General features: G+C 46.1%; 1 protein-coding gene across 2 annotated transcripts; it reads right to left on the bottom strand.

Moving 5' to 3' along the window:
- Positions 1-6,871: 6,871 nt before the first annotated feature.
- On the bottom strand, positions 6,872-27,022 carry ipmkb (inositol polyphosphate multikinase b). Of its 2 annotated transcripts, XM_038304543.1 has the most exons (8): positions 26,804-27,022; positions 26,494-26,670; positions 25,838-26,272; positions 16,202-16,287; positions 15,954-16,050; positions 15,461-15,633; positions 9,011-9,092; positions 6,872-8,936 (listed from the first exon to the last, which is right to left on the bottom strand). In XM_038304543.1, the coding sequence occupies exons 3-8, from the start codon at positions 26,028-26,030 to the stop codon at positions 8,290-8,292; spliced, it is 1,278 nt and encodes a 425-aa protein (XP_038160471.1). In that variant the 5' UTR covers positions 26,031-26,272; positions 26,494-26,670; positions 26,804-27,022; the 3' UTR covers positions 6,872-8,289. The 2 variants fall into 2 exon arrangements, with proteins under 2 accessions (XP_038160471.1, XP_038160472.1); XM_038304544.1 differs by lacking the exon at positions 26,804-27,022 and having other exon boundaries at positions 6,872-8,933; positions 26,494-26,660.

Genomic DNA, 27,022 nt, shown 5'->3' with positions numbered 1-27,022 from the left:
TGTCTGAGTGACTGCGTTTCTCTACAGCGGCGCTGATCCGAGGCGGATAAACAGAACCCGATCAGAACATCTGATGAAAGTTCCTCGACGTTTAACCTGAATGGGTTCATGAATGAATGAATGAATTAATGAATAAATGAGCAGCAAAGATGAATACAGAGTAAAAGTAATAATAATGACAGAACCTCTGATGGCTGCTTGAAAACGTCCCTCCCACCCAGTGTGACATCATCCCCTTAGAAAAAGTGACGTACCAACATTAGCGATGGAAGGGGAAGCAGAAAAAGACCTAGTGCCAAGAGAAATACGACAGTGGCAAGTATCGTATTCAACAATGAAGTTCATTTACAACGAAATCCAGAAACTCAGAAATGAGTGAATATAAAAGCTGTTATAGACTCTGACCTGTTCTATAGTCCGATCCTAAAGACATAGACAGGTTCTACACTCTGGTAATGATGTCATAGACTTGCTCTCTGCCTTGGACATCATTGGTTCTTGGATTTCTAGCTCATCGAATATCTTTGGTTGTTTTTGATGTCAGACGAGTTTACACGGTTTGGAAAATGATCGGCAGCGTCTGGAATGTAGAGTAGTAACATTACAGTAAATCTAAATGGGTTCAATCATTCAATAAAAGCAGAAAAATTATTGCTAAAATGAAGGAAAAGCTGCAGATAATTTAGTGGCAGACTTTACAAACACATCTCTGCTCTTCTGAAGATGAGAAATAAAAAAGGCTCAGATTCCAATAATTCCTCTGATCAATCAGGTGTGAGGAGAGAACCAACCCTACTGAGACATTTATCTGAGAGGGGAAAGATAATGAATGTATAAACCAATAACTTTATTTAACATGTCTGCTCCACCGGGGAGCAACAACCCCTTTAAACTGATGATAAAGGGAAGCATGACTGATGCCGGCGATTCCAACTAGGAACCGTCACTAAAGAAAAGCCTAAACGCCACTTTGATCCAACAGATAATTACAGAACTGAGTCTCATGATTTTAGAGAGTCCCGCCCTGCAGGTCTGTATATTCACGGATTGACTACTTATTTATGAATAATCAGATTAGCATATGGTCAGAAACTGTTAGATTGGATTAGATCACTGGGTTGTATATTTAATATATATATATATATATATATATATATATATATATATATATATATATATATATATATATATATATATATATATATATATATATATTTAACCTTTTACCTAAATGTTCAATGGAAAAATGCTCCTTAAAGGCTGAACACAAGCATCTTAGAAGATAAAGTAATAAAGAAACGGATCCAGCAGCAAACTGAAGCCAACCTGCAGTATAAAGACAGGCGTCCAATAGCAGCGAAGGAAGTTATTCATGGTGAAATGATCAAACCCGGAACCTTCTTCTACCCACTGCCCACTGAGCAGCATAGAACAGTAGATTAAACTGTGCATTAAACTGTGAATTAAACAGTGGATTAAAAATAGTGGATTAAACAGTGGATTAAAAACTATTGCTACAGTATAAGTAGTATTATTTAATCTGACATGTACTCTGTGTTACCGGAAGATCAGAATATGGGCTTTCTGTATGGAAGTGAATCTCTAAGTACCTGGAACCAAGCACCTATAGTATCTGAGGACCCAGGGGCGCCCCACCACCCGGCGGGAGCCCCAGCCGGGCCCCCGCGGAGAAGCCGCTAGGAATGAGCCAGTAGCCACCCGGGGATCCACCCCCAAACCTCGAGCTCCACCAGTGCACCGGCAGTGGAAGGAGAGCAGGACGGGGGGAATGGGCTCCGCACTTGGCGGAGACTTGAGATCTTCTTGGGAGAGGGAGCAGTTCAGACCCCAACCTCAAAAAAAGTCTCAATCACGCCTTCCCACCCTGCTGCTCCCACACCCACACCACAGACTCTGTAGAGATGAGCAAAAAATAAAACGCAGACGCACGTTAACACATAAAACTCACATCCAATAATCCCGGACCGGTGGTCGGTGACACATCCACACCAACCCATCTTGTTCCTGCTTCAGGCCCCGCCCCCCATACCCCACTAACCGCTCCCCACCCCGCACTACTTGCCCCACCATCCAACCTCCGTTGAGGAGAGCAGAGGTGACAGCCATGGCACCAGCAGGCCACCCAGGCCCCGCAGCCGCCCCCCAACAAGACCACGGACCAGGCGGCTCACTCTTCCTCCAGGACCAGACTCCGGGTGGCAGCCGGGGAACAGGGGTGTGAGACGACCCCGATTCTCCCTGCGCCTGCCCCAATGTATTGTTGTTGCATCTTGCTCTCAGGTGTAATTAAAACTGGGAGTACCAAAAGGGGGTGTCCAGCACAGTCCACCCCCCTCCGGAAGACAGGCGGTGCCAGCGCACCCCCCCCCCCCACTCGACAACCCAGAACCCTCAATGTCTAAACATTAGAGGGGATGGCGGGAGCCGACCGTGGTGAGGCCCATAAAATTCTGAGTTTATCCTTACTTTTCCAATTCATGATAGTTTAATTTGTGATACATAACCCAGTGAAGGTCATGAAAACTGATCTTTTTTCCCTCAAAGTCACCCAGCAAGCAAACTGGAGGGGAAAGTGAGATTTTACAACCCAGGCAAAGTGATAAGTCCTTACATACCTGTACCCAGAACCTCTGAACCGGCGTGCATAACCATAACGCGTGAATATAATTATCAAGTTGATTGCCTGTGCACTGTGGACAGATGTTAGATTGTTTAACACCCATCTTGAATAATCGTTGACCTGTATAGTGCACTCTCTGCAGGATTTTGTATTTTATTAGTTGTAAATTGGGGTTTCTAGTCATGTCAAAAGTTCTTAGACATATCTGAGCCCAGATGTTTTGTTCAAAGCTGACTGATAAATCCTCCTCCCATTTAGTAATAGGGAGAGATATTGCATCATCCAGTTTAGTCAGTGTCCTGTATAATTTAGACAGTAGTTTGGGGGGGTTAACTCTAGAAACTCTGATATATTAGCTGGAATTTGTAAACCTCCATCAATATGCTTACATTTATTTCTAATTATAGATTTAATTTGCTCATATTCTAAGAATTTATTTTTGTTAATGCCATATTGCAAATTTAATCCAGCAAATGTGATAACTCCGTACCTTCACACAAATGATCCAGATAGTTAATACCTTTATTCTTCCAGTACGGAAAGTTTATCATATTATTGTTTTGTAGAATGTCAGGGTTATTCCAGATGGGTGTACGACTGCACGGGATAAGTGATGACTTTGTCATTTTAAGAAATTCCCACCATGCTGTCAGGGAAGAGCTGAAGTTCTGAACTTCAGCTGTTGACAGCAGTGAGTCCAGGGTCACTCTTTGACTCTCTGATAATTTAGGAAGAGTTATTTTATCCAGAAATCGCTTGATATCATTATCTGATGGATTTAACTGTGATGTGTATAAAGATTTATAGAAACCTGGGAAGGCATTGTTAATACCCTTCAGATCCTGTAATATATTTCCAATTGAGTCTGTAACTGCAAATATAGTCTTTTTTCTTTGTTTATTTTAAGCTGATTAGCTAAGAAACTTCCTGACTTATTGCTATGTTCAAAGTTTTTTGTATTAATGCTGATCTTAAAGTCTTTGTATTAAAAATGTATTTTGTTTTTCAATATATTCGTTTAGTTCCAGTTTTATTTTACCGATTTCACCTAATTTTTCCTCATCTATAGCGAGCTTTTTAGTGACTTAATTATTTCCTCTAATTCCTGGATCTGTTTTTGTTCCAACCTTTTTTATGAGATGAGAATGAAATAATTGTACCTCTCATCACTGCTTTCCCTGCTTCCCATAGTATAGATGCTGATGTTCCTGGTAAATCATTGCACTCCAAGTATGATGCCCACTCTTCCTTGAAAAATGTAAGAAATTCTTCATCTTTAAGCAGTGATGTACCTCCAGCACTTGTTTTGTGAGACTGACTTCTATCTTGAGAATGGAATGGGAGGAGTGTGCTGGGAACACTGGGAACGCTGTGAAACACGGATTCTCTGAACCTGGAATAGTAAGACGGAACAATGTGATGTATAATCTATAGAACTTTCTCCTCTGCAGGCGTCAGCATCAGCTTAACTAAAAAGAAATAAACTGATTTTATTATTTGTTGTTTTTCTGGAATCATCTAGAAGGAAAAGCTAGAGGCTTAAAATAAAAAAGTGTCTTTTATATGCAGGTTATATTGGTCTATATCTTTAAGATTCTTGCAGGGAGCTATAGAACCATATGAACCAGAAACTGTTTCATGACACATGAATTAAAAATAACTTTCTGCTCTTTGTTTGATTCAAGAGGATCAATAATTTCTTTCCAAACGATTTTCCAGTATCGTTCATCTGATATCTAAGGTTTAAATCAAAGGTTAACTTTAAAGGTTTACTTACAGCTGATTGAACAGGTGCCAGAGGCTCAGGAAGGCTTCCATTAAAGCCTTTTCTCCCTGCTGGGCTCGGCCCCCAGGAAGCGGCCCTGTGCAGCGGGGGGCCAATAGACATCAGTTTAGAAGGATTCTACCTTGGAGATGATGAGTCGGTTCTGTTGGATTTCAGCGCTTCTCGCCCTGGAGGCTAGAAACTCACCCAGCAGCTTCTCCCGCATTCCTCCAGCTTCATCTTCTGCTCCACAAATCTTCCGTTTGATGGAGAAACCTGCTGCTCCACCCACCAAACCACCACCATCCATCACTGGCCAGGACCAGGAGGTGGGATTACTGGGTTAGCCCGATAACTTCAGGTTTAACTTTCCAGTGAAGCTGGAATCATTCTTAGCCAGGCTGGTCACCATGGTAACGGGCTAGCTTTCAGGATGGATGTGATGGATCCACCCAGCAGCCAATCAGCTATTAGAAAACAATGACAATGATTGAAGACCTGATTTAATTCAGAGGGAGAATAAAATAAAGGAACTGAAAACCAAAAAAACAGTTAAAACTAAATATCTGTATTCGTTTTCTCCTCTATAATGTCGCCATGCTGCCATTCACTGATTTATTCTAGGATTGATTTAGGAAGCTGAAATTAAATAGAAACCAGAGAACAAACTGGGAGAAGATCCTTTAGATCCTGATCACCTATAAGAGCGATCCAGGTCTTCAGGGGTGTCTGACCCACAGCGTTCCTCACTGCATTACTGACTGGATGGCCATCAGGGATTACGCCACCACCAGCTTCAAAAATAAACCAGGAGAGTCTGGATTCTCCTCATTCTTTCTCTATAGAATAGAGGTTAAAGGTTGAATCTATTAGAACTCATCTTGCTGAACAACTTGGCCTCATGGTAACAGCTAACGCCTTACTAAAAATATAAACTACTAATAAAATCTGCGGATATTATTTTCTCTCATCTGAGGAAGGTCATTAAATCTGCAGATCAGTGGAGTCCAGATTCAGTCCTAAGGGCTGCTATCCGCCATGATGGAAGGAAAAGCTAAGCTGTGCTAAAGGAAGAAGGAACTAACAGCTTCCTGGAAACGGAGGGAAAGTTATAAAAAAAGTACTCAAGTAAATATTCTCAAAAAAGTATTTAGTAATGCAGTAAATGTACTTTGTTAGTCTCCACCACTGAATATGAGGCCGAGGAGGAAAAAGAGCTTCTCTAGAGTAATATTCAGGAATGATGCTGAAGATCAGGGCATTTTAAAGTCCTTCCTCCAGGTTTTCAGGATTCCCCTTCCGGAGTTAAATCTGGGGCCAACTAGCCGTCTACGGGGGCCAATTATGTCTCTACAGGACGGAGCAGCTTCTGACATCTGGATCCTTCAGCTGATGAAACCCTGGAGCTCATCGGGTTCCTCAAAGCAGCGTCACTCACAAACATCCAGCTGATCTTCTGACACCTGAAGCACTTTTAGTTCCTGTTTTTACATCATATTATGTTTGGTTTTTAAAACCTTTATAGGGCCCCGTCCCTCAGTGAGATCTAGAAGCACTAGATCTATATCCAACCATTCAGCGAAGATGCTGCTACATGGCTGTACATCTGACCAATTAGATGAGCCCTGGAATGATAAACTACTGTAAATTAAGTTGGAAAAAAGTTAAGTCAAGAAAAAAAGGTAAAAAGCTAAATGAAAAGTTTAAAAGTAAAGTTAAAAACTTAATAGGTCTAGTTAATTATATTTTGGTTTATAAACTAAAAAATGTGTCAGTATCAGCATTAATGCCTCTAAGGTTATGTTGTTTCTTTCACTCTGAGTGTTTTTCAAGAATAGAAGCACTTTTGTTGTTTTTCTTAATATATTCAGGAAAGTTGGCATTTGTTGTTATTACATTGACATTCATTTTTACCATCAGAATATCCAGTTTTGAATGTTCCAAAGGTAATAAGGTCTGGTCCTGGATTCTAATAACATTATTGGCTGCAAATATTTCACTAAGCGCCCTATAAAGGGTTAAAGGAAATAACGGCTGGTTGGCAGCAGGTCTCCAAAGCTTCAACCAGGGATGATGATCAGATGATGATCCAATAGATCAGGAGGGGGCAGATGAAAGCAGCTGCTGCATTTTCAGCACCACAAAGTGTGGACAGCGACACCAGTCTTTGATCCAGAACTGATGGAAGCATTTCAGCTCCATCAGATCCAGAACTCCATGCAGAACCTCCACCTCTAAAACCAACGACTGCTCTGAGAGACGCCGCTACAGGGACGCTCCACCCAGATGCAATGAGAGACAGCGCTGCAGGACGTTTGTCTTCTGGAGACACCCTACATGGGCTGGATAGAGATGATGAACTGATGCTGATCCTGCTGCTCGGTAGATCCACTTAGGACTCTATCCGGTGTGGATCTGCGTCGCGCTGAAAGCTGGACGCAGGAGGAAAAGAACGAGACTGATGGTTTTAGAAAAGGAGTTTATTAAAAATAGCATCATGAGGGAAACATTAAAAGCAGACGGTTTGAGATGAGGTGGGAAACGATGCTGCGGTTCTGAGCAGGAGATTGGACCGCAGCATTCAAAGCCTCTCCAGTGTTTCACCAGAACTCACTCAGCAGCTCTAAAAGGTCCGTTAGAACGTTAAAACATCTTATCAGAACAGCAGCAGAACCTCACAGCGTTCTGCAGATAAAATACATCTGATAAAAGAAGGAAGCATTCGGGTCGGACTGCTGCACGCTTCTCCTTCCCTAAAGCTAAACCGATCCCACGGAAGGGAAACCAGCCCACTGGTACCATCCAGAGACGGGACCGGGATCTGGGGCGGGTCCAGATGGAACCGGGTCCATGGAAAACCTGCAGGTTCTGAACCCAAAGGGGTTCAGGGCTTCCTGAGGAGTTCAGTCAGAAGTGATCCAGTTAGAAGAACAGCTTCATGTGGGGAAAGACCAGAACCAGAGTCCAGAACCGCTTCTAGGTTCTACAAGAACATCTTTCTCTGCTTGATGAGAAGGCGGTTCTGGATTCTAGAAGGTTCTGAAGGAGAAAGCTGAAGCTCCAAGAGAACCAACCTGTTTTAGAACCAGGAACAGAACCACAGGAGATCCGTTTTTAGAATGGATTCAGGTCTGACTCGGCCCATCGGACCCGTTCAGATGAGAGGTCCAACCAGAAACTCCTGTTAAAATGGTTCTGAACCCTGACCCGGTAACCTCTGACCTCTGACCCTGCCACCTGATGGACAACAGAAAAAAATCCTGCTAAGAAAAGGGCAACAGAACCACCAGAACAGGAAGGAGAGCCGCTTAGTTAGTTAGGTTAGTTACTTACTTAGTTTAGTTACTTAGTTAGTTAGGAAGCTAAAGGAAACCAAACAGAGTACCTGAGTTAATCATCAAGGGTTGAAAGGAAAAGGTGGAGCTTAATCCGCCTCGTCTGCTTTAACCCTACAGACCCAGATGTTCTGTAAACACATCGAAACTCGTCCAGTTCTAAACCAGGAATGGATGGAAAAAAAGAAGCTGATGAACGTTCAGGTCCAGTTAGAACCCGTTCTAACTCCAGTTTCTGATGTTCCTCAACACGTGGGGTCGGTTTCCAGGTGATCAGGTAGGAGGAGCTTTGAAGAACCTGGAGATGAAACATCTACAGAGGAGGAGCCAGATCCAGGAGGAGCATAGCTGAAGCCCACCAGTGAGATAGGAGACATGGCGGCCTGGAGGCTAGGCTGGACCACAGGCTGAAGGTAGGTTAGATGTTTGGCTGCTCATGAAGGAACCTCACAGAAGAACCGTCCAGATTGGGGGAGAGACTTCTGACCCGGTCAGTGGTTTGGACCGGGTTGGTTCCGCCCCGTGTCTCAGAAGATGATCTCTGGAGGTCAGGAGTTCTGAACAGCACCACAGAGGATCTGCTCCAGAACCGTCAGCAGGTGCTTCAGGCCGTAGATGTAGCCCTGGTCCTGGCTATCACTGGGGAAAACATGAGCAAAGTCGATCATCCTGACCTCCACCTCTGGATCTCCAGCACTTCCCTGTCCACCTGTCCCGCTCCGTCCCTCCTCTTCGTTGCTGTTCCCGTTAGCGGGTCGGTTCTGATCGTTCAGGACAGGTGGACGGTCCACTGAAGCCGCCATTTCCTCCGCTCTGCTGATGTGGAGGAGTGCCCTGAGGCCGCAGGGATCCGTCCTGTGATTGGTGGAGAGGCTTCCGTCCCATGACACCGCCACCGCCGTGTTGTTGTTAAACTCTTCCTTTTTGTTCTCCAGCCCTGCTTCCTCCTGGATCGCCTCCCCTCCATCACCGACCAGGAGCAGGTTGGCGGTTTTCATCATGGCTTCTGTGACAGGAGGCCTGCTGAGGAAGGAGGAGGGGAGGCCCTCGTAGACAAAGAGAAGGGAGCTGGCGTAGAAGACCAGCTGGTTCTGGGAGTGGAACCAGTGCAGAATCTGCTGCAGTCGGGAAATGCTGGCCCGGATGGCGTCCATCCTCAGACAGAGTCCGTTATGGAAGAACCGGGCCAACCCTGCTGGGGGGAGGGAGGGGGAGGTTAGCCTCGTAGACGTTAGCCACATCAGATGTTCGTTTAAATAAAGGTCTCACCGTCTCTGATGGTGTCCTTGGCCAGGCCCCGCCCATAGTGCTGGTTGTACGAGTCAAACGTAGCGCGGCGAGCATCGTAGACCTGGAAACAGCATCATCATTATTATCATCAGCTGCACCTGCAGCAGGATTTCAGCTTCCCACCCGGCTGAGGCGCGCCCTGTCCCACACCAAGCACGCTAATCCTACCACCTGCACCTGAAGCTGAGGAGAAAGCTGCTGACTGTTTACTGACTGGTTACTGAGGCTGATGACTTAACTGGTTGCTGAGGCTACTGACTGTTTTCTGCCTGTTTGCTGAGGCTACAGAATTCTTGCTGCCTGTTTGCTGAGGCTACTGACTGTTTTCTGCCTGTTTGCTGAGGCTACAGAATTCTTGCTGCCTGTTTGCTGAGGCTACTGACTGTTTTCTGCCTGTTTGCTGAGGTTACTAACATTTTGCTGCCTGTTTGCTGAAGCTACTGACTGTTTTGTTACAGTCTGCTCCCTGTTTGCTGAGACTACTGACTTTTTGCTGCCTGTTTGCTGAAGCTACTGACTGTTTTGTTACAGTCTGCTCCCTGTTTGCTGAGACTACTGACTTTTTGCTGCCTGTTTGCTGAGGCTACTGCCTCTTTGCTGAGGCTATGGGCTGTTTTCTGCCTGTTTACTGAGCCTACTGGCATTTTGCTGCCTGTTTGCTCAGGCTACTGACTGTTTTCTGCCTGTTTGCTGGGGTTACTGACATTTTGCTGCCTGTTTGCTGAAGCTACTGACTGTTTTGTTACAGTCTGCTCCCTGTTTGCTGAGGCTACTGCCTCTTTGCTGAGGCTATGGGCTGTTTTCTGCCTGTTTACTGAGCCTACTGGCATTTTGCTGCCTGTTTGCTGAGGCTACTGACTGTTTTCTGCCTGTTTGCTGGGGTTACTGACATTTTGCTGCCTGTTTGCTGAAGCTACTGACTGTTTTGTTACAGTCTGCTTCCTGTTTGCTGAGACTACTGACTTTTTGCTGCCTGTTTGCTGAGGCTACTGACTGTTTTGTTACTGTCTGCTTCCTGTTTGCTGAGACTACTGACTTTTTGCTGCCTGTTTGCTGAGGCTACTGACTGTTTTGTTACAGTCTGCTTCCTGTTTGCTGAGACTACTGACTTTTTGCTGCCTGTTTGCTGAGGCTACTGACTGTTTTGTTACAGTCTGCTTCCTGTTTGCTGAGACTACTGGCATTTTGCTGCCTGTTGTCTGAGGCTACTGACATTTTGCTGCCTGTTTGCTGAAGCTACTGACTGTTTTGTTACAGTCTGCTTCCTGTTTGCTGAGACTACTGACTTTTTGCTGCCTGTTTGCTGAGGCTACTGACTGTTTTGTTACAGTCTGCTTCCTGTTTGCTGAGACTACTGACTTTTTGCTGCCTGTTTGCTGAAGCTACTGACTGTTTTGTTACAGTCTGCTCCCTGTTTGCTGAGACTACTGACTTTTTGCTGCCTGTTTGCTGAAGCTACTGACTGTTTTGTTACAGTCTGCTCCCTGTTTGCTGAGACTACTGACTTTTTGCTGCCTGTTTGCTGAGGTTACTAACATTTTGCTGCCTGTTTGCTGAAGCTACTGACTGTTTTGTTACAGTCTGCTCCCTGTTTGCTGAGACTACTGACTTTTTGCTGCCTGTTTGCTGAAGCTACTGACTGTTTTGTTACAGTCTGCTCCCTGTTTGCTGAGACTACTGACTTTTTGCTGCCTGTTTGCTGAGGCTACTGCCTCTTTGCTGAGGCTATGGGCTGTTTTCTGCCTGTTTACTGAGCCTACTGGCATTTTGCTGCCTGTTTGCTCAGGCTACTGACTGTTTTCTGCCTGTTTGCTGGGGTTACTGACATTTTGCTGCCTGTTTGCTGAAGCTACTGACTGTTTTGTTACAGTCTGCTCCCTGTTTGCTGAGGCTACTGCCTCTTTGCTGAGGCTATGGGCTGTTTTCTACCTGTTTACTGAGCCTACTGGCATTTTGCTGCCTGTTTGCTGAGGCTACTGACTGTTTTCTGCCTGTTTGCTGAGGTTACTGACATTTTGCTGCCTGTTTGCTGAAGCTACTGACTGTTTTGTTACAGTCTGCTTCCTGTTTGCTGAGACTACTGACTTTTTGCTGCCTGTTTGCTGAGGCTACTGACTGTTTTGTTACTGTCTGCTTCCTGTTTGCTGAGACTACTGACTTTTTGCTGCCTGTTTGCTGAGGCTACTGACTGTTTTGTTACAGTCTGCTTCCTGTTTGCTGAGACTACTGACTTTTTGCTGCCTGTTTGCTGAGGCTACTGACTGTTTTGTTACAGTCTGCTTCCTGTTTGCTGAGACTACTGGCATTTTGCTGCCTGTTGTCTGAGGCTACTGACATTTTGCTGCCTGTTTGCTGAAGCTACTGACTGTTTTGTTACAGTCTGCTTCCTGTTTGCTGAGACTACTGACTTTTTGCTGCCTGTTTGCTGAGGCTACTGACTGTTTTGTTACAGTCTGCTTCCTCTTTGCTGAGACTACTGACTTTTTGCTGCCTGTTTGCTGAGGCTACTGACTGTTTTGTTACAGTCTGCTTCCTGTTTGCTGAGACTGCTGACTTCTTGCTGCCTGTTTGCTGAGGCTACTGACTGTTTGCTGAGGCTACTGACTGTTTTGTTACTGTCTGCTTCCTGTTTGCTGAGCCTACTGGCATTTTGCTGCCTGTTTGCTGAGGCTACTGACTGTTTTGTTACTGTCTGCTTCCTGTTTGCTGAGCCTACTGGCATTTTGCTGCCTGTTTGCTGAGGTTACTGACATTTTGCTGCCTGTTTGCTGAGGTTACTAACATTTTGCTGCCTGTTTGCTGAAGCTACTGACTGTTTTGTTACAGTCTGCTCCCTGTTTGCTGAGACTACTGACTTTTTGCTGCCTGTTTGCTGAAGCTACTGACTGTTTTGTTACAGTCTGCTCCCTGTTTGCTGAGACTACTGACTTTTTGCTGCCTGTTTGCTGAGGCTACTGCCTCTTTGCTGAGGCTATGGGCTGTTTTCTGCCTGTTTACTGAGCCTACTGGCATTTTGCTGCCTGTTTGCTCAGGCTACTGACTGTTTTCTGCCTGTTTGCTGGGGTTACTGACATTTTGCTGCCTGTTTGCTGAAGCTACTGACTGTTTTGTTACAGTCTGCTCCCTGTTTGCTGAGGCTACTGCCTCTTTGCTGAGGCTATGGGCTGTTTTCTACCTGTTTACTGAGCCTACTGGCATTTTGCTGCCTGTTTGCTGAGGCTACTGACTGTTTTCTGCCTGTTTGCTGAGGTTACTGACATTTTGCTGCCTGTTTGCTGAAGCTACTGACTGTTTTGTTACAGTCTGCTTCCTGTTTGCTGAGACTACTGACTTTTTGCTGCCTGTTTGCTGAGGCTACTGACTGTTTTGTTACTGTCTGCTTCCTGTTTGCTGAGACTACTGACTTTTTGCTGCCTGTTTGCTGAGGCTACTGACTGTTTTGTTACAGTCTGCTTCCTGTTTGCTGAGACTACTGACTTTTTGCTGCCTGTTTGCTGAGGCTACTGACTGTTTTGTTACAGTCTGCTTCCTGTTTGCTGAGACTACTGGCATTTTGCTGCCTGTTGTCTGAGGCTACTGACATTTTGCTGCCTGTTTGCTGAAGCTACTGACTGTTTTGTTACAGTCTGCTTCCTGTTTGCTGAGACTACTGACTTTTTGCTGCCTGTTTGCTGAGGCTACTGACTGTTTTGTTACAGTCTGCTTCCTGTTTGCTGAGACTACTGACTTTTTGCTGCCTGTTTGCTGAAGCTACTGACTGTTTTGTTACAGTCTGCTCCCTGTTTGCTGAGACTACTGACTTTTTGCTGCCTGTTTGCTGAAGCTACTGACTGTTTTGTTACAGTCTGCTCCCTGTTTGCTGAGACTACTGACTTTTTGCTGCCTGTTTGCTGAGGTTACTAACATTTTGCTGCCTGTTTGCTGAAGCTACTGACTGTTTTGTTACAGTCTGCTCCCTGTTTGCTGAGACTACTGACTTTTTGCTGCCTGTTTGCTGAAGCTACTGACTGTTTTGTTACAGTCTGCTCCCTGTTTGCTGAGACTACTGACTTTTTGCTGCCTGTTTGCTGAGGCTACTGCCTCTTTGCTGAGGCTATGGGCTGTTTTCTGCCTGTTTACTGAGCCTACTGGCATTTTGCTGCCTGTTTGCTCAGGCTACTGACTGTTTTCTGCCTGTTTGCTGGGGTTACTGACATTTTGCTGCCTGTTTGCTGAAGCTACTGACTGTTTTGTTACAGTCTGCTCCCTGTTTGCTGAGGCTACTGCCTCTTTGCTGAGGCTATGGGCTGTTTTCTACCTGTTTACTGAGCCTACTGGCATTTTGCTGCCTGTTTGCTGAGGCTACTGACTGTTTTCTGCCTGTTTGCTGAGGTTACTGACATTTTGCTGCCTGTTTGCTGAAGCTACTGACTGTTTTGTTACAGTCTGCTTCCTGTTTGCTGAGACTACTGACTTTTTGCTGCCTGTTTGCTGAGGCTACTGACTGTTTTGTTACTGTCTGCTTCCTGTTTGCTGAGACTACTGACTTTTTGCTGCCTGTTTGCTGAGGCTACTGACTGTTTTGTTACAGTCTGCTTCCTGTTTGCTGAGACTACTGACTTTTTGCTGCCTGTTTGCTGAGGCTACTGACTGTTTTGTTACAGTCTGCTTCCTGTTTGCTGAGACTACTGGCATTTTGCTGCCTGTTGTCTGAGGCTACTGACATTTTGCTGCCTGTTTGCTGAAGCTACTGACTGTTTTGTTACAGTCTGCTTCCTGTTTGCTGAGACTACTGACTTTTTGCTGCCTGTTTGCTGAGGCTACTGACTGTTTTGTTACAGTCTGCTTCCTCTTTGCTGAGACTACTGACTTTTTGCTGCCTGTTTGCTGAGGCTACTGACTGTTTTGTTACAGTCTGCTTCCTGTTTGCTGAGACTGCTGACTTCTTGCTGCCTGTTTGCTGAGGCTACTGACTGTTTGCTGAGGCTACTGACTGTTTTGTTACTGTCTGCTTCCTGTTTGCTGAGCCTACTGGCATTTTGCTGCCTGTTTGCTGAGGCTACTGACTGTTTTGTTACTGTCTGCTTCCTGTTTGCTGAGCCTACTGGCATTTTGCTGCCTGTTTGCTGAGGTTACTGACATTTTGCTGCCTGTTTGCTGAGGTTACTGACATTTTGCTGCCTGTTTGCTGAGGCTACTGACTGTTTTGTTACAGTCTGCTTCCTGTTTGCTGAGACTACTGACTTTTTGCTGCCTGTTTGCTGAGGCTACTGACTGTTTTGTTACAGTCTGCTTCCTGTTTGCTGAGACTACTGACTTTTTGCTGCCTGTTTGCTGAGGCTACCGACTGTTTTGTGACTGTCTGCTTCCTGTTTGCTGAGGCTATTGACTGTTTTCTGACTGCTGATGCTATTGAATGTTTTATACCCGTTTGCTGAGGCTACTGACTTTTTGCTGCCAGTTTGCTGAGGCTATTGACTGTTTACTGTTTGCTGAGGCTACTGCCTGTTTGCTGACTGTTTGCTGCCTGTCAGGGCTGGAACTCCTAACCAATGGAATTCAGAAGCTCTAAAGGTCGGAGGCGTTTTACGAAGGATCGCCGGTATTCCGACCAACGTGTGATGTCATCGCTTAGAGTACTGCAACATGGTGGCGTCCTGCCAAACATTTAAAAACAACGCTGCATTTTTTTCTTATATTTTTCACGTTTGTAATATAATTATTGATCAGACAAAATCTGGTGAATGAAGTTATTTTGGTTGACCGTTTCCACTCTCAAACCCTGGATCCTCTGGTCACATTGTTCACAGCTACACAGCTGATTGTTCTGCTTTCCAACCTGCTGACTGCTGAACAAACTCAAGTCAGGTGAGGATGAGGAGCGTGGCTAAACCGCCATCACAGCGGCGTCTAGTCAAATGACGACTTTCCACTGAATGGGAAAATCAGAGAGGAGCCGGCAGGACCGACAGAGGCACTGATGGAGCAAACTTTTCTGTTCACCAATCAGGGACAGGATGCAGCTGTGATGTCAGCAGAAAGAGCACAGCCGGGTCCTGGACGCCCCAGCCTTAAAACCATTTATCGAAAACTTAAAAAGTTAAGGAAACATTTCTGCTGTCTGACTCCAGCCCCCATCTTTACTGGTGGAGCTACCAGGGATGATGTTCATGATCATCATCATGTTTAAACAGGAAACAGGAAGCGGTGCCCCATCATACTGGGAACAGAATACAGTGGAACACCAGTGAGCAGACAGAAGCTCCTCCTACTTGCAGACGCGGAACGTCAGGGGTTCAGCGCCAGGAGAACCTCCTGTAGGAGGATGGTCCTCCTCTGCAGAACAGTAAAGCGTTCAAACCCTCCAAAGGAGGTGCTGGTTGGTGATGCTTCATCAGTGGTTGGCAGAAGATCTCTGATAGTTAAACATGTTCTGGGAATCTGACGTACCCTCATGCCGAGGATCAGGAACCCGATCTCCTCCATCAGAGGATACTTCCTGATCTGCTGTTCTCGTTTCTCCTGGGAGGCAAACGGGTCGTAGCTCCTCTGGCCCAGCTTCACATCCATGATGCACGGCCTGTTGAAGCGACTCGTCACGTCCTCCAGCTTCAGATAGAGCTCTGGAAGAAGACCAACCAGAAAACCTCATCAGTCTGTCCATGAAGGACCATCACTCCACAGAGAAACCCTTAAACCCGAGATGGCCCTAAGGAGAACAGCCCGACAGGAGTCTGGATGTAGATGTTTCAGTGTCCTGAGCAGCTGGTCTATCATGGAGGACAGTTCTCATCGCCCACTGCTTGTTCCAAACACCTCTCATTTAGCCACAAATGCTAGCTTAAAACATGTCCTAATATGGTCAGGTCCTGCAGAAGAGCTTCACTTCTCTAGTGTTTCTGTGACCTTGATGGAGAACCAGAGGAACCCTGGCTGTTCTCACCGGTCGGGCTGTCAGGAGACGACCAGGTGCCGTAATATTTGGGCAGGTGGTTCTGGAGGTCTAGAAGACAAGGATCTGAGCAATCCTCTGCAAACACCTGCAACACAAACACACACGATGAAGAGCACAGAAGGATGATAACTGCTCCTAGATCTTGTTCCAGATAACCGCTTCTAGAACATCCTCCACCTGCTCAGGTTTTTCATAGACCACATCCTACATTCTTGGTGCGACCCTTTGTTCCTTACCGTTCTATAGAACTGCATTTCTCGTGGTCCTCGTGGGGGAGGCTGGACCTGCTTTAGAACCGTTCCATCTGGGTGCTGCAGAATTCCTAGAAGCAAACAGGGAGAAGCCGTCATGGCTGGAAGCAGCATTCATCCCAAAGTTAATGAAGCAGAGAAACGGAGCATCTGAGGGAACCTGCCCTGGTTATCCCTCTGGTTATCCCTCTGGCTATCCCCCTGGTTATCCCCCTGGTTATCCCTCTGGTTATCCCCCTGGTTATCCCCCTGGTTATCCTCCTGGTTATCCCTCTGGTTATCCTCCTGGTTATCCCTCTGGTTATCCCCCTGGTTATCCCCCTGATTATCCTCCTGGTTATCCCCCTGGTTATCCCCCTGGTTATCCTCCTGGTTATCCCTCTGGTTATCCCTCTGGTTATCCCCCTGGTTATCCCTCTGGTTATCCCTCTGGTTATCCCTCTGGTTATCCCCCTGGTTATCCCCCTGGTTATCCCTCTGGTTATCCCTCTGGTTATCCCTCTGGTTATCCCCCTGGTTATCCTCCTGGTTATCCCTCTGGTTATCCCTCTGGTTATCCCTCTGGTTATCCCCCTGGTTATCCCTCTGGTTATCCCTCTGGTTATCCTCCTGGTTATCCCCCTGGTTATCCCCACGGTTATCCTCCTGGTTATCCCCCCGGTTATCTCCCCGGTTATCTTCCTCGTTATCCCTCTGGTTATCCCTCTGGTTATGCCTTAGGTTATCCCCCTGGTTATCCCCCTGGTTATCCTCCTGGTTATCCCCCTGGTTATCCCTCTGGTTTTCCCCCCGGTTATCCCTCTGGTTATCCGCCTGGTTATCACCCTGGATATCCTCCTGTTTATCCCCCTGGTTATCCCCCTGGTTTTTCCCCTGGTTATCCCTCTGGTTATCCCTCTGGTTATCCGCCTGGTTATCACCCTGGATATCCTCCTGTTTATCACCCTGGTTATCCCCCTGGTTTTTCCCCTGGTTATCCCTCTGGTTATCCCCCTGGTTATCCCTCTGGTTATCCCTCTGGTTATCCCCCTGGTTATCCGCCTGGGTATCCCCCTGGTTATCCCCACGGTTATCCCCCTGGTTATCCCCCTGGTTATCCCCCCAGTTAATCCTCCTGGTTATCCCTCTGGTTATCCGCCTGGTTATCACCCTGGATATCCTCCTGTTTATCCCCCTGGTTATCCCCCTGGTTTTTCCCCTGGTTATCCCCCTGGTTATCCCTCTGGTTATCCCCCCGGTTATCACCCTGGATATCCTCCTGTTTATCACCCTTGTTATCCTCCTGTTTATCACCCTGGTTATCCCCCTGGTTTTTCCCCTGGTTATCCCTCTGGTTATCCCTCTGGTTATCCCCCTGGTTATCCCCCCGGTTATCCCTCTGGTTATCCGCCTGGTTATCACCCTGGATATCCTCCTGTTTATCACCCTGGTTATCCCCCTGGTTTTTCCCCTGGTTATCCCTCTGGTTTTTCCCCTGGTTATCCCTCTGGTTATCCGCCTGGTTAGCATCCTGGTTATCCTCCTGTTTATCCCCCTGGTTATCCGCCTGGTTATCACCCTGGATATCCTCCTGTTTATCACCCTGGTTATCCCCCTGGTTTTTCCCCTGGTTATCCCTCTGGTTATCCCCCTGGTTATCCCCCTGGTTATCCCTCTGGTTATTCCCCTGGTTATCTCCCTGGTTATCCTCCTCGTTATCCCTCTGGTTATCCCTCTGTTTATGCCTTAGGTTATCCCCCTGGTTATCCTCCTGGTTATCCCCCTGGTTATCCCTCTGGTTTTCCCCCCAGTTATCCTCCTGGTTATCCCTCTGGTTATCCGCCTGGTTATCACCCTGGATATCCTCCTGTTTATCCCCCTGGTTATCCCCCTGGTTTTTCCCCTGTTTATCCCCCTGGTTATCCCTCTGGTTATCCCCCCGGTTATCCCTCTGGTTATCCCCCCGGTTATCCCTCTGGTTGTCCGCCTGGTTATCACCCTGGTTATCCCCCTGGTTTTTCCCCTGGTTATCCCTCTGGTTATCCCCCTGGTTATCCCTCTGGTTATCCCCCTGGTTATCCCCCTGGTTATCCCTCTGGTTATCCCCCTGGTTATCCCTCTGGTTATTCCCCTGGTTATCTCCCTGGTTATCCTCCTCGTTATCCCTCTGGTTATCCCTCTGTTTATGCCTTAGGTTATCCCCCTGGTTATCCTCCTGGTTATCCCCCTGGTTATCCCTCTGGTTTTCCCCCCAGTTATCCTCCTGGTTATCCCTCTGGTTATCCGCCTGGTTATCACCCTGGATATCCTCCTGTTTATCCCCCTGGTTATCCCCCTGGTTTTTCCCCTGTTTATCCCCCTGGTTATCCCTCTGGTTATCCCCCCGGTTATCCCTCTGGTTATCCCCCCGGTTATCCCTCTGGTTGTCCGCCTGTTTATCCCCCTGGTTATCCCCCTGGTTTTTCCCCTGTTTATCCCCCTGGTTATCCCTCTGGTTATCCCCCCGGTTATCCCTCTGGTTATCCCCCTGGTTATCCCTCTGGTTTTCCCCCCAGTTATCCTCCTGGTTATCCCTCTGGTTATCCGCCTGGTTATCACCCTGGATATCCTCCTGTTTATCCCCCTGGTTATCCCCCTGGTTTTTCCCCTGGTTATCCCCCTGGTTATCCCTCTGGTTATCCCCCTGGTTATCCCTCTGGTTATCCCCCCGGTTATCCCTCTGGTTATCCCTCTGGTTATCCCCCTGGTTATCCCTCTGGTTATCCCCCTGGTTAGCATCCTGGTTATCCTCCTGTTTATCCCCCTGGTTATCCGCCTGGTTAGCATCCTGGATATCCTCCTGTTTATCCCCCTGGTTTTTCCCCTGGTTATCCCTCTGGTTATCCCCCTGGTTATCCCTCTGGTTATCCGCCTGGTTAGCATCCTGGTTATCCTCCTGTTTATCCCCCTGGTTATCCGCCTGGTTAGCCGCCTGGTTATCACCCTGGATATCCTCCTGTTTATCACCCTGGTTATCCCCCTGGTTTTCCCCCTGGTTATCCCTCTGGTTATCCCCCTGGTTATCCCTCTGGTTATCCCCCTAGTTATCCCCCTGGTTATCCCCCTGGTTATCACCCTGGTTATCCCTCTGGTTATCCGCCTGGTTAGCATCCTGGTTATCCCCCTGGTTATCCGCCTGGTTAGCATCCTGGTTATCCCCCTGGTTATCCGCCTGGTTAGCATCCTGGTTATCCCTCTGGTTATCCTCCTGTTTATCCCCCTGGTTATCCTCCTGTTTATCCTCCTGTTTATCCTCCTGTTTATCCCCCTGGTTATCCTCCACTTACAGATTAGTTAGAGCTAGTTAATACTAAATCCACCTGCTTAATCTCTAATCTGCTTTAATCCAGGATACTCCCAGCACAGCTTCTCTTAATCCGGGTCATCTTTCTAATCTATCTGCTGACATCATTATTAAAAGTCTATTTTTTAATCATTAAATAAAGGAACACACAGGTTCCTGCGCTGCTTGTAAACACTGGTCGCCATGTTGCTGGAGGTGTTCATTTCAGAGTGCTGCACTCCTCTCTGTTCTTACGGTGAACCATAATCCTGGTTAATATTTAACCAGGAACAGATTAACTATTGACTCAACATGGAAGCAGCAGCAGTTTGATGCCCAGGTCCATCTCCTCCCCAGCTACAGCTGGATTATTATGGGCTGTCAGGATAATTGACCAGAGGTTTAATCCAGGGCATACGTGGGCATAAAGTGTATACTCACTTTAAATCCCCCCCAATCCGCACTATTAAGTAGAATATGAGCCAAATTTCCCATTTTTCTTAGGACAGTGAAGCCTGCGTTACGCTGCTCCTAATTGGCTAGCCCTCACTGGCTTTAATGATTACATTGGTTAAATGTAGGCATGACGACCAGGGAGCCAATCAGAGGCAGAGAGGGGCGGGTAATGCTGAAGTTAATGTCGCTCACATATTAAATAACATTTAAAAGTTTAGTTTAAATGATTTGCCTTTAAGATTAGCAAAGAATTGCTAATTTGAAGCGAGCTAGTCAAACAATGCTTTCCTTTCCTTATTGCAATCGTCCTGGTGAGTTAGCACTAGCTAAAATGTTTGATTTAAATAAACAACTGAAAGCCCTGATGTTTAGTTTCTATCCATGCAGGCTGCCGGTGTTTCCAGTAAAAGAGCTCTGCTGCTAACTAGGAATGCAAATGATTAATGATTTACTCTAAAGTTAATTGATTAACTAACCGTTATTGATAAGCAGCCATTTTCTTAAACCCTGAGCTTCTCTTTAATCAAGGAAATCTTTCAATAACATGATAGGATTTATATTTTTAACTAGGGCTGCAACAACGAATCGATAAAATCGATAAAAATCGACTTTTAAAAGCGTTGGCAACGAATTTAATCATCGATTAGTTGTGTCGCGCGATTAATGCGTCATCCGCCGCCGCCGTCATCCGGGGGAAGAAAAAAAAATATGACGGAGCGAGTCAGCGCCGCAGTTGCAGTGTTGCCAACTCAGCGACTTTTCAGACCCCTCCAGCGACTATTTTTCAAAAAAGCGACTGGCGACAAATCTGGCGACTTTTTACGGTGTCACTGGCGGCTTTTGCCTGCCGTGGGGCGCCTCCCCCATCCCAACCCCTTTCTCCCTCTCCCACAGGAATCCCTCTCAGCGCGGCAGTCAGAGTCAGAGCCGCAGGATTTTAGTGAGGAGTTTACCCTCAGCGTCCAGACTGCAAATGAAGCGCGCATGCGCCGGGATTGACGGCGCAAATTGATCACAATAATTAAAATAGCCTGCGCTTTGTAAAGTGAAAAAAGTCGTAACATGCAACTTTTGTAAAAACAAATGAACATGGCACGGAAGCACCACTGTTATGACGCAGCACCTGAAAAGAAAACACGTTGGAGCCTTCAATGGCAGTGAAGAGAGCTGATCAGCAGGATGAGTAACCATGTTTGTTTCATTTTAAAGAGGGGAAACGTAACGTTAGTTTCTCAGTTCGCTCATCTGATGCTTTCCTTACCTTGTTAGTAGGTTACAGACAGTGATAAGGTTGGCTACTTATTTTACTTTTAATTTCATTTAAATTTGGTTAAGCAGCGTTTATATTTTCTTTATAAATAAATTAACTTGCAAATTATGAGGGCAAGGCTTTTAAAGTTTAAATCTTCTGGCAAAGATAAAGAAAAGAAGATCCTGCAATTTATGGAAGTAAAGCAGAACAAAATCCAGCAAGATCAGTAATATGTCAATTAATTATCTGCCACATTCCCATGTAAATATCTGTCTTTGGAGGATGTGTTTTTTTTACCACCCCTAGTTCTCTCATTTTTATTCCAAATACAATTTATAATTAGAATCACAGGGCTATTTTTATCTCTATGGTTCAGTATTTTCTCAAGTAGCAACTTTAACTGCTATACTTTCCTGTCTTAAAAGGCAGAACTCTTCTAGTCTAAAAAAAACTCATTTGTTGAAATGGGGGGGACCTATTGTTTGAACCCCTTAGGGGCTTTTAAAAACAAAAATGCCTGTCTCTTTTTGCGCTTTATGAAACAAAGTAGCCTATATTTTGTGGATGTACAGCTACATTTCTCATGTAAGTTTGCGTAGTTTTTACACAAACATTTATTTTTCATATTGCACCAGTACAGTTAATGAGCAACCTGTACTTGTGTGCTTGTTTGTTCTGTCTAAAATGTTTATTTTGGAATAAAGAAGTTAATATAAAAAATTTTTTTTGTCCGATTCATCGATTAATCGAAAAAATAATCGGCCGATTCATCGATTTTTAAAATAATCGTTAGTTGCAGCCCTATTTTTAACACTATGCTGAATAAAAATACAAAAAACAAATGATGTTTGAAGTACTTACTGTTTTATCAGCTGTATTTAATACTGACTGAATAAACAAAAATATGTTTTATTCCACATTATGAACCATATTCATGCAAAATAACTAAACCCAGGACCCACTGCACCAGCATAGGGTCTGACAATGGGTGGAAGGATTTCATCCTGATACCTAATGGCAGTCAGGGTGCCGTTGTCTAGCCTGTATAGGTCTGTGCGTCCCTCAATGGATATGCCTCCCCAGACCATCACTAACCCACCACCAAACCGCTCATGCTGAACGTTGTTAGACAGCATAACGTTCTCCATGGCTTCTCTAGACCCTTTCACGTCTGTCACATGTGCTCAGGGTGAACCTGCTCTAATCTATGAAAAGCACAGGGCGCCAGTGGCCGACTTGCCAATTCTGGTGTTCTGTGGCAAATGCCAATCGAGCTCCACGGTGCCGGGCAGTGAGCACAGGGCCCACTAGAGGACGTCGGCCCTCAGGCCACCCTCATGAAGTCTGTTTCTGACTGGTCAGAGACATTCACACCAGAAGCCTACTGGAGGTCATTCTGTAGGGCTCTGGCAGTGCTCCTCCTGCTCCTCCTTGCACAAAGGAGCAGATACCGGTCCTGCTGATGGGTTGTAGACCTTCTATGGCCCTGTCCAGCTCTCCTGGAGTAACTGCCTGACTCCTGGAATCTCCTCCATGCTCTTCAGATTGTTCTGGGAGACACAGCAAACCTTCTGGCAGTGGCATGTATTAATGTGCCATCCTGGAGGAGTTGGACTGCCTGTGCAACCTCTGTAGGGTCCAGATAGCGCCTCATGCTAACAGTAGTGACAGTGACCCTAGCCAAATGCAAAACTGGTAAAAAAAAGAGTCAGAAAAGATGAGGAGGGGAAAAAAATGTCAGTGGCCTCCACCTGTAAATCCATTTCTGTTTTGATGGTCGTCTCGTTGTTGCCCCTCTAGTGCACCTGTTGTTAATTTAATTAACACCAAAGCAGCTGAAACTGATTAACTACCCCCTCTGCTACTTACCTGACCAAATCAATATCCCACAAGTTTAATTAACTTGATGCTATACTCTGATTACAAAGTGTTCCTTTCATTTTTTTCAGTACTGTTATTTACTAAAATGAATCAGTTTCAGGAAATCGATGTATTTAATCATCGTAGGAAGAAGTAATATTTGCATTTTAATGAAATCCAGTCTGTGACATTGTTCCTATACTGGATCATCAGTAGCGTCGGAAGCCGTCTGTCCCTCAAAAACTAGGGCCTTCCCTCTGTCCCTCAAAGACTCGACCGGCCGTCCGTCTGTCCCTCAAAGACTCGGTCGGCCGTCCTTCTGTCCCTCAAAGACTCGGTCGGCCGTCCGTCTGTCCCTCAAAGACTCGGTCGGCCGTCCGTCTGTCCCTCAAAGACTCGGTCGGCCGTCCGTCTGTCCCTCAAAGACTCGGTCGGCCGTCCGTCTGTCCCTCAAAGACTCGACCAGCCGTCCGTCTGTCCCTCAAAGACTCGACCAGCCGTCCGTCTGTCCCTCAAAGACTCGGCTTGGAAACCAGACATAGCCCTAAAGCATCCATGAACTGGAGGAGAAATGCTGGGATTCTGGTTCTGCTGGTTCTGGTGGCTCTGCCTGATGGGTGACACCTCACAGCTGCCTGTTGCATCATCATTCAGTTAGCTAAACTAGTTAAACTCGTGGATGTTCTGCAGCTGACTGAACGGCGAGCAGCTGATCTCCTGCAGCTCCGATAAGAACAACTGGAAGAAGTTTAGAAAAACATCTCAATGATCAGGAAACGCCTTCAGAGTCTGAGGAGCTAGTTACCAACAGCTGGTTAATAACATCTGGTTACTGACAGCTAGTTAATGACAGGTGATACCAACAGGCGGTTAAGGACAGATGTTACTGGCAGTTTGTTAATGGCAGCTAGTTAATGGCATCTGGTTAATGAAATCTAGATAATAACATCTAGTTAATGGCAGATGTTACTGGCAGCTAGTTAATGACAGCTGGTTAATGGCAGCTAATTAATGAAAGCTAGATAACCAGCAGCTAGTTAATGACATCTGGTTAGTGATAGCTAGGTAATGGCACCAGGTTAATGACAGCTAGTCAATGGCATCTGGTTAATGACAGCTAGTTAATGAAAGCTAGATACCAGCAGCTAGTTAATGACACCTGGTTAATGACAGCTAGGTAATGACACCAGGTTAATGACAGCTAGTTAATGAAAGCTAGATACCAGCAGCTAGTTAATGACACCTGGTTAATGACAGCTAGTCAATGGCATCTGGTTAATGACAGCTAGTTAATGAAAGCTAGATACCAGCAGCTAGTTAATGACACCTGGTTAATGACAGCTAGGTAATGACACCAGGTTAAAGGAATAGTACACCCAAAACATGATTAGCCTTCATTTTCTACTCACCCCCATGCTGAACAACACTCTGGAGTACTTTTTTGATATCTCAAATGCATCTGGAGATCTGGGAGGCTTCTTGCTGTCTGCTGACATTCAAATAATGGAGGTCTATGGTGACCGAGACAGAAAGGTCCATAAAAGTCCAGAAAAAACGTGTCAATATTCCTCCATACTGCTCGTCCAATGTAATCCAAGTATCCTGAGTGGGTAGAATCCAGAATTTACTCGAAACGAAGTCATTTAGAATGTTTTTAGAGCATAAACAGTAGTGTATAGGATTTCCTGAAAGCGCCCCCATGCGCGCTCACGATTCTACGGAAGCCGGCAGACCAAACCGGAAGAAAGTGCGCATTCAGCGTCTGGTCTGCCGATAATGCAAGCGTAGAAGAAGAAATGTGCTGTTTACCTGTGCAAAGAAAGAAACAACGAAAGAAAAATGTCTGAGGACTTCAGTGTTGAGGAAGAGCATGAGTTCTTTGCCAAGCTGAATGCGCTGGTTTGGTCTGCCGGCTTCCGTAGAATCGTGAGCGCGCATGGGGGCGCTTTTAGGAAATCCTATACACTACTGTTTATGCTCTAAAAACATTCTAAATGACTTCGTTTCGAGTAAATTCTGGATGCTACCCACTCAGGACACTTGGAATACATTGGACGAGCAGTATGGAGGAATATTGACACGTTTTTTGTGGACTTTTATGGACCTTTCTGCCTCGGGCGCCATAGACCTCCATTATTTGAATGTCAGCAGACAGCAAGAAGCCTCCCAGATCTCCAGATGCATTTGAGATATCAAAAAAGTACTCCAGAGTGTTGTTCAGCATGGGGGTGAGTAGAAAATGAAGGCTAATCATGTTTTGGGTGTACTATTCCTTTAATGACAGCTAGTTAATGAAAGCTAGATACCAGCAGCTAGTTAATGACACCTGGTTAATGACAGCTAGTCAATGGCATCTGGTTAATGACAGCTAGTTAATGAAAGCTAGATACCAGCAGCTAGTTAATGACACCTGGTTAATGACAGCTAGTTACTGGAAGCTAGTTACCACCAACTTGTTAAAGAGAGATGGTTACCAGCAGCTAGTTAATGAGAGATGGTCAGCAGCAGGAGCAGCTAATGTCCTCTGGTTAAGGGACCAGAACCCCTCTGATGAAGATGATGGACTATGATGAAGACCACAACCTGGTTCCTTTATAATGGACCTGCTGGTGAAGGCCCAGCAGAACCTTCTGCTCCTCATGTCTTCACCTATTGGGCCAGGTTCTGATGAAGACCACCCCGTGATAAAGACCAACCTAGGATAAAGACTACCCCAACATGAAGACCACCCAGCGATGAAGGCCCTACTCACCCACTTTGTCCACGCCAAACTTGTGTCCCGCCACCTGGTGGGACAGCGGGACGCAGCCGTTCAGGTGGGCGGGCTGGTCCTTGGTGGTGGCGCCGTCCTCCGCAGTACCGGAGCCAGGGTTCCGGTCCAGTTTGTCGGACTCCATGGCTTTAGCTCCGGACATGTTCAGAACCTTCGGTTCGGTTCGGCCCATGCAGCAGCAGTCTGACAGCCGTCGGTCAAACGCGTCACGCCTCGCGCTGTCATTCCCAAAGCCACGGTTGTGACGCGGATGAGCCGCGCGGGGCGGTCAGGTAGACCGGAAGCGCAGGTAGCAAAGCACCGAACCGGAGGACAAGCTCATTTGATTCTCATTTCTGGGCAAAATAAATACTTCCTGGACACTTCCTGCTGCCGCGCACGAGCGCAGGGCCGCGGTCCACTTCCGCTTCTTTCCTACAAAATAAAAGCAGTAAAGAACAGTAGCGACAATAAAAAACAGGAACAATAACTATAATAATAATAACGACATCAGTAGGCTAATTATATTTATAAGATTTTCCTACATGTGGTTTATCAAAACTAATCATTAATTCAAAAACTCGTTGGTTGAGCATCTCTTGAGCTGAAAATCCCATTAATTAGCTGGATCACTTCCTGTTGACTTAGTTTATCACCTGGTGAACTTTGGGCTGAGGAGGAGTCATCAAGTCATCTCCATGTCCCCCTCCTCTGTATGTGGGTCGGTCCACCATGAAGACCTGGACCTCATCATCAATGATTCAAAGGCTGCTCCAGGTTCTGTTGAGCCCAGTTTCCAGCATGTCGGAAGGACAGAATCTGGGACAGGGAGCCTGGTTTAAGAGACAGAATCAAATCATAGATATTGTGAGGCTAGATGCTGTGAAATGTAGATGTATTTATTCCAGAGTTAAATGTTGATTTTACAGTGGTGGATTCATTGTGTTCAACAGCAGGAGGCCAAACCTGTCCCACAGGGTAAACATCAGGAGATCCATCAGCAGCTGCTGCTGTTTAACGTGGTAAACAGGTGGTTGTCATGGTAACGGTGTTCTTCCTCATAGCTAAAGTGCCATAGATCATCAGCAACCAGATCAGGTGAGATGTTCAGACAAAGGAACAAAAAGCAGTGAGCTAAGCTCCGCCTCCTGTAACACCTGGATGGAGGCCGTCCAGCAGCCGAGC

Source organism: Cyprinodon tularosa, unplaced genomic scaffold (assembly GCF_016077235.1).
Source record: "Cyprinodon tularosa strain WSP-4 unplaced genomic scaffold, ASM1607723v1 ctg537, whole genome shotgun sequence".
Lineage (NCBI taxonomy): Eukaryota > Metazoa > Chordata > Actinopteri > Cyprinodontiformes > Cyprinodontidae > Cyprinodon > Cyprinodon tularosa.
Note: the sequence above shows the minus strand (reverse complement) of the source record. Positions and strands in the feature narration are given on the sequence as shown.

Bases quoted from the DNA above. Each gene is read 5' to 3' on its own strand.
- ipmkb (XM_038304543.1), bottom strand. From the start codon at position 26,030: ATGGGCCGAACCGAACCGAAGGTTCTGAACATGTCCGGAGCTAAAGCC. The intron at 16,051-16,201 runs GTAAGGAACAAA...TTTGTGTTGCAG, and splicing joins AAATGCAGTTCTATAGAACG to GTGTTTGCAGAGGATTGCTC. The intron at 15,634-15,953 runs GTGAGAACAGCC...GTCTTCTTCCAG, and splicing joins GTCTCCTGACAGCCCGACCG to AGCTCTATCTGAAGCTGGAG.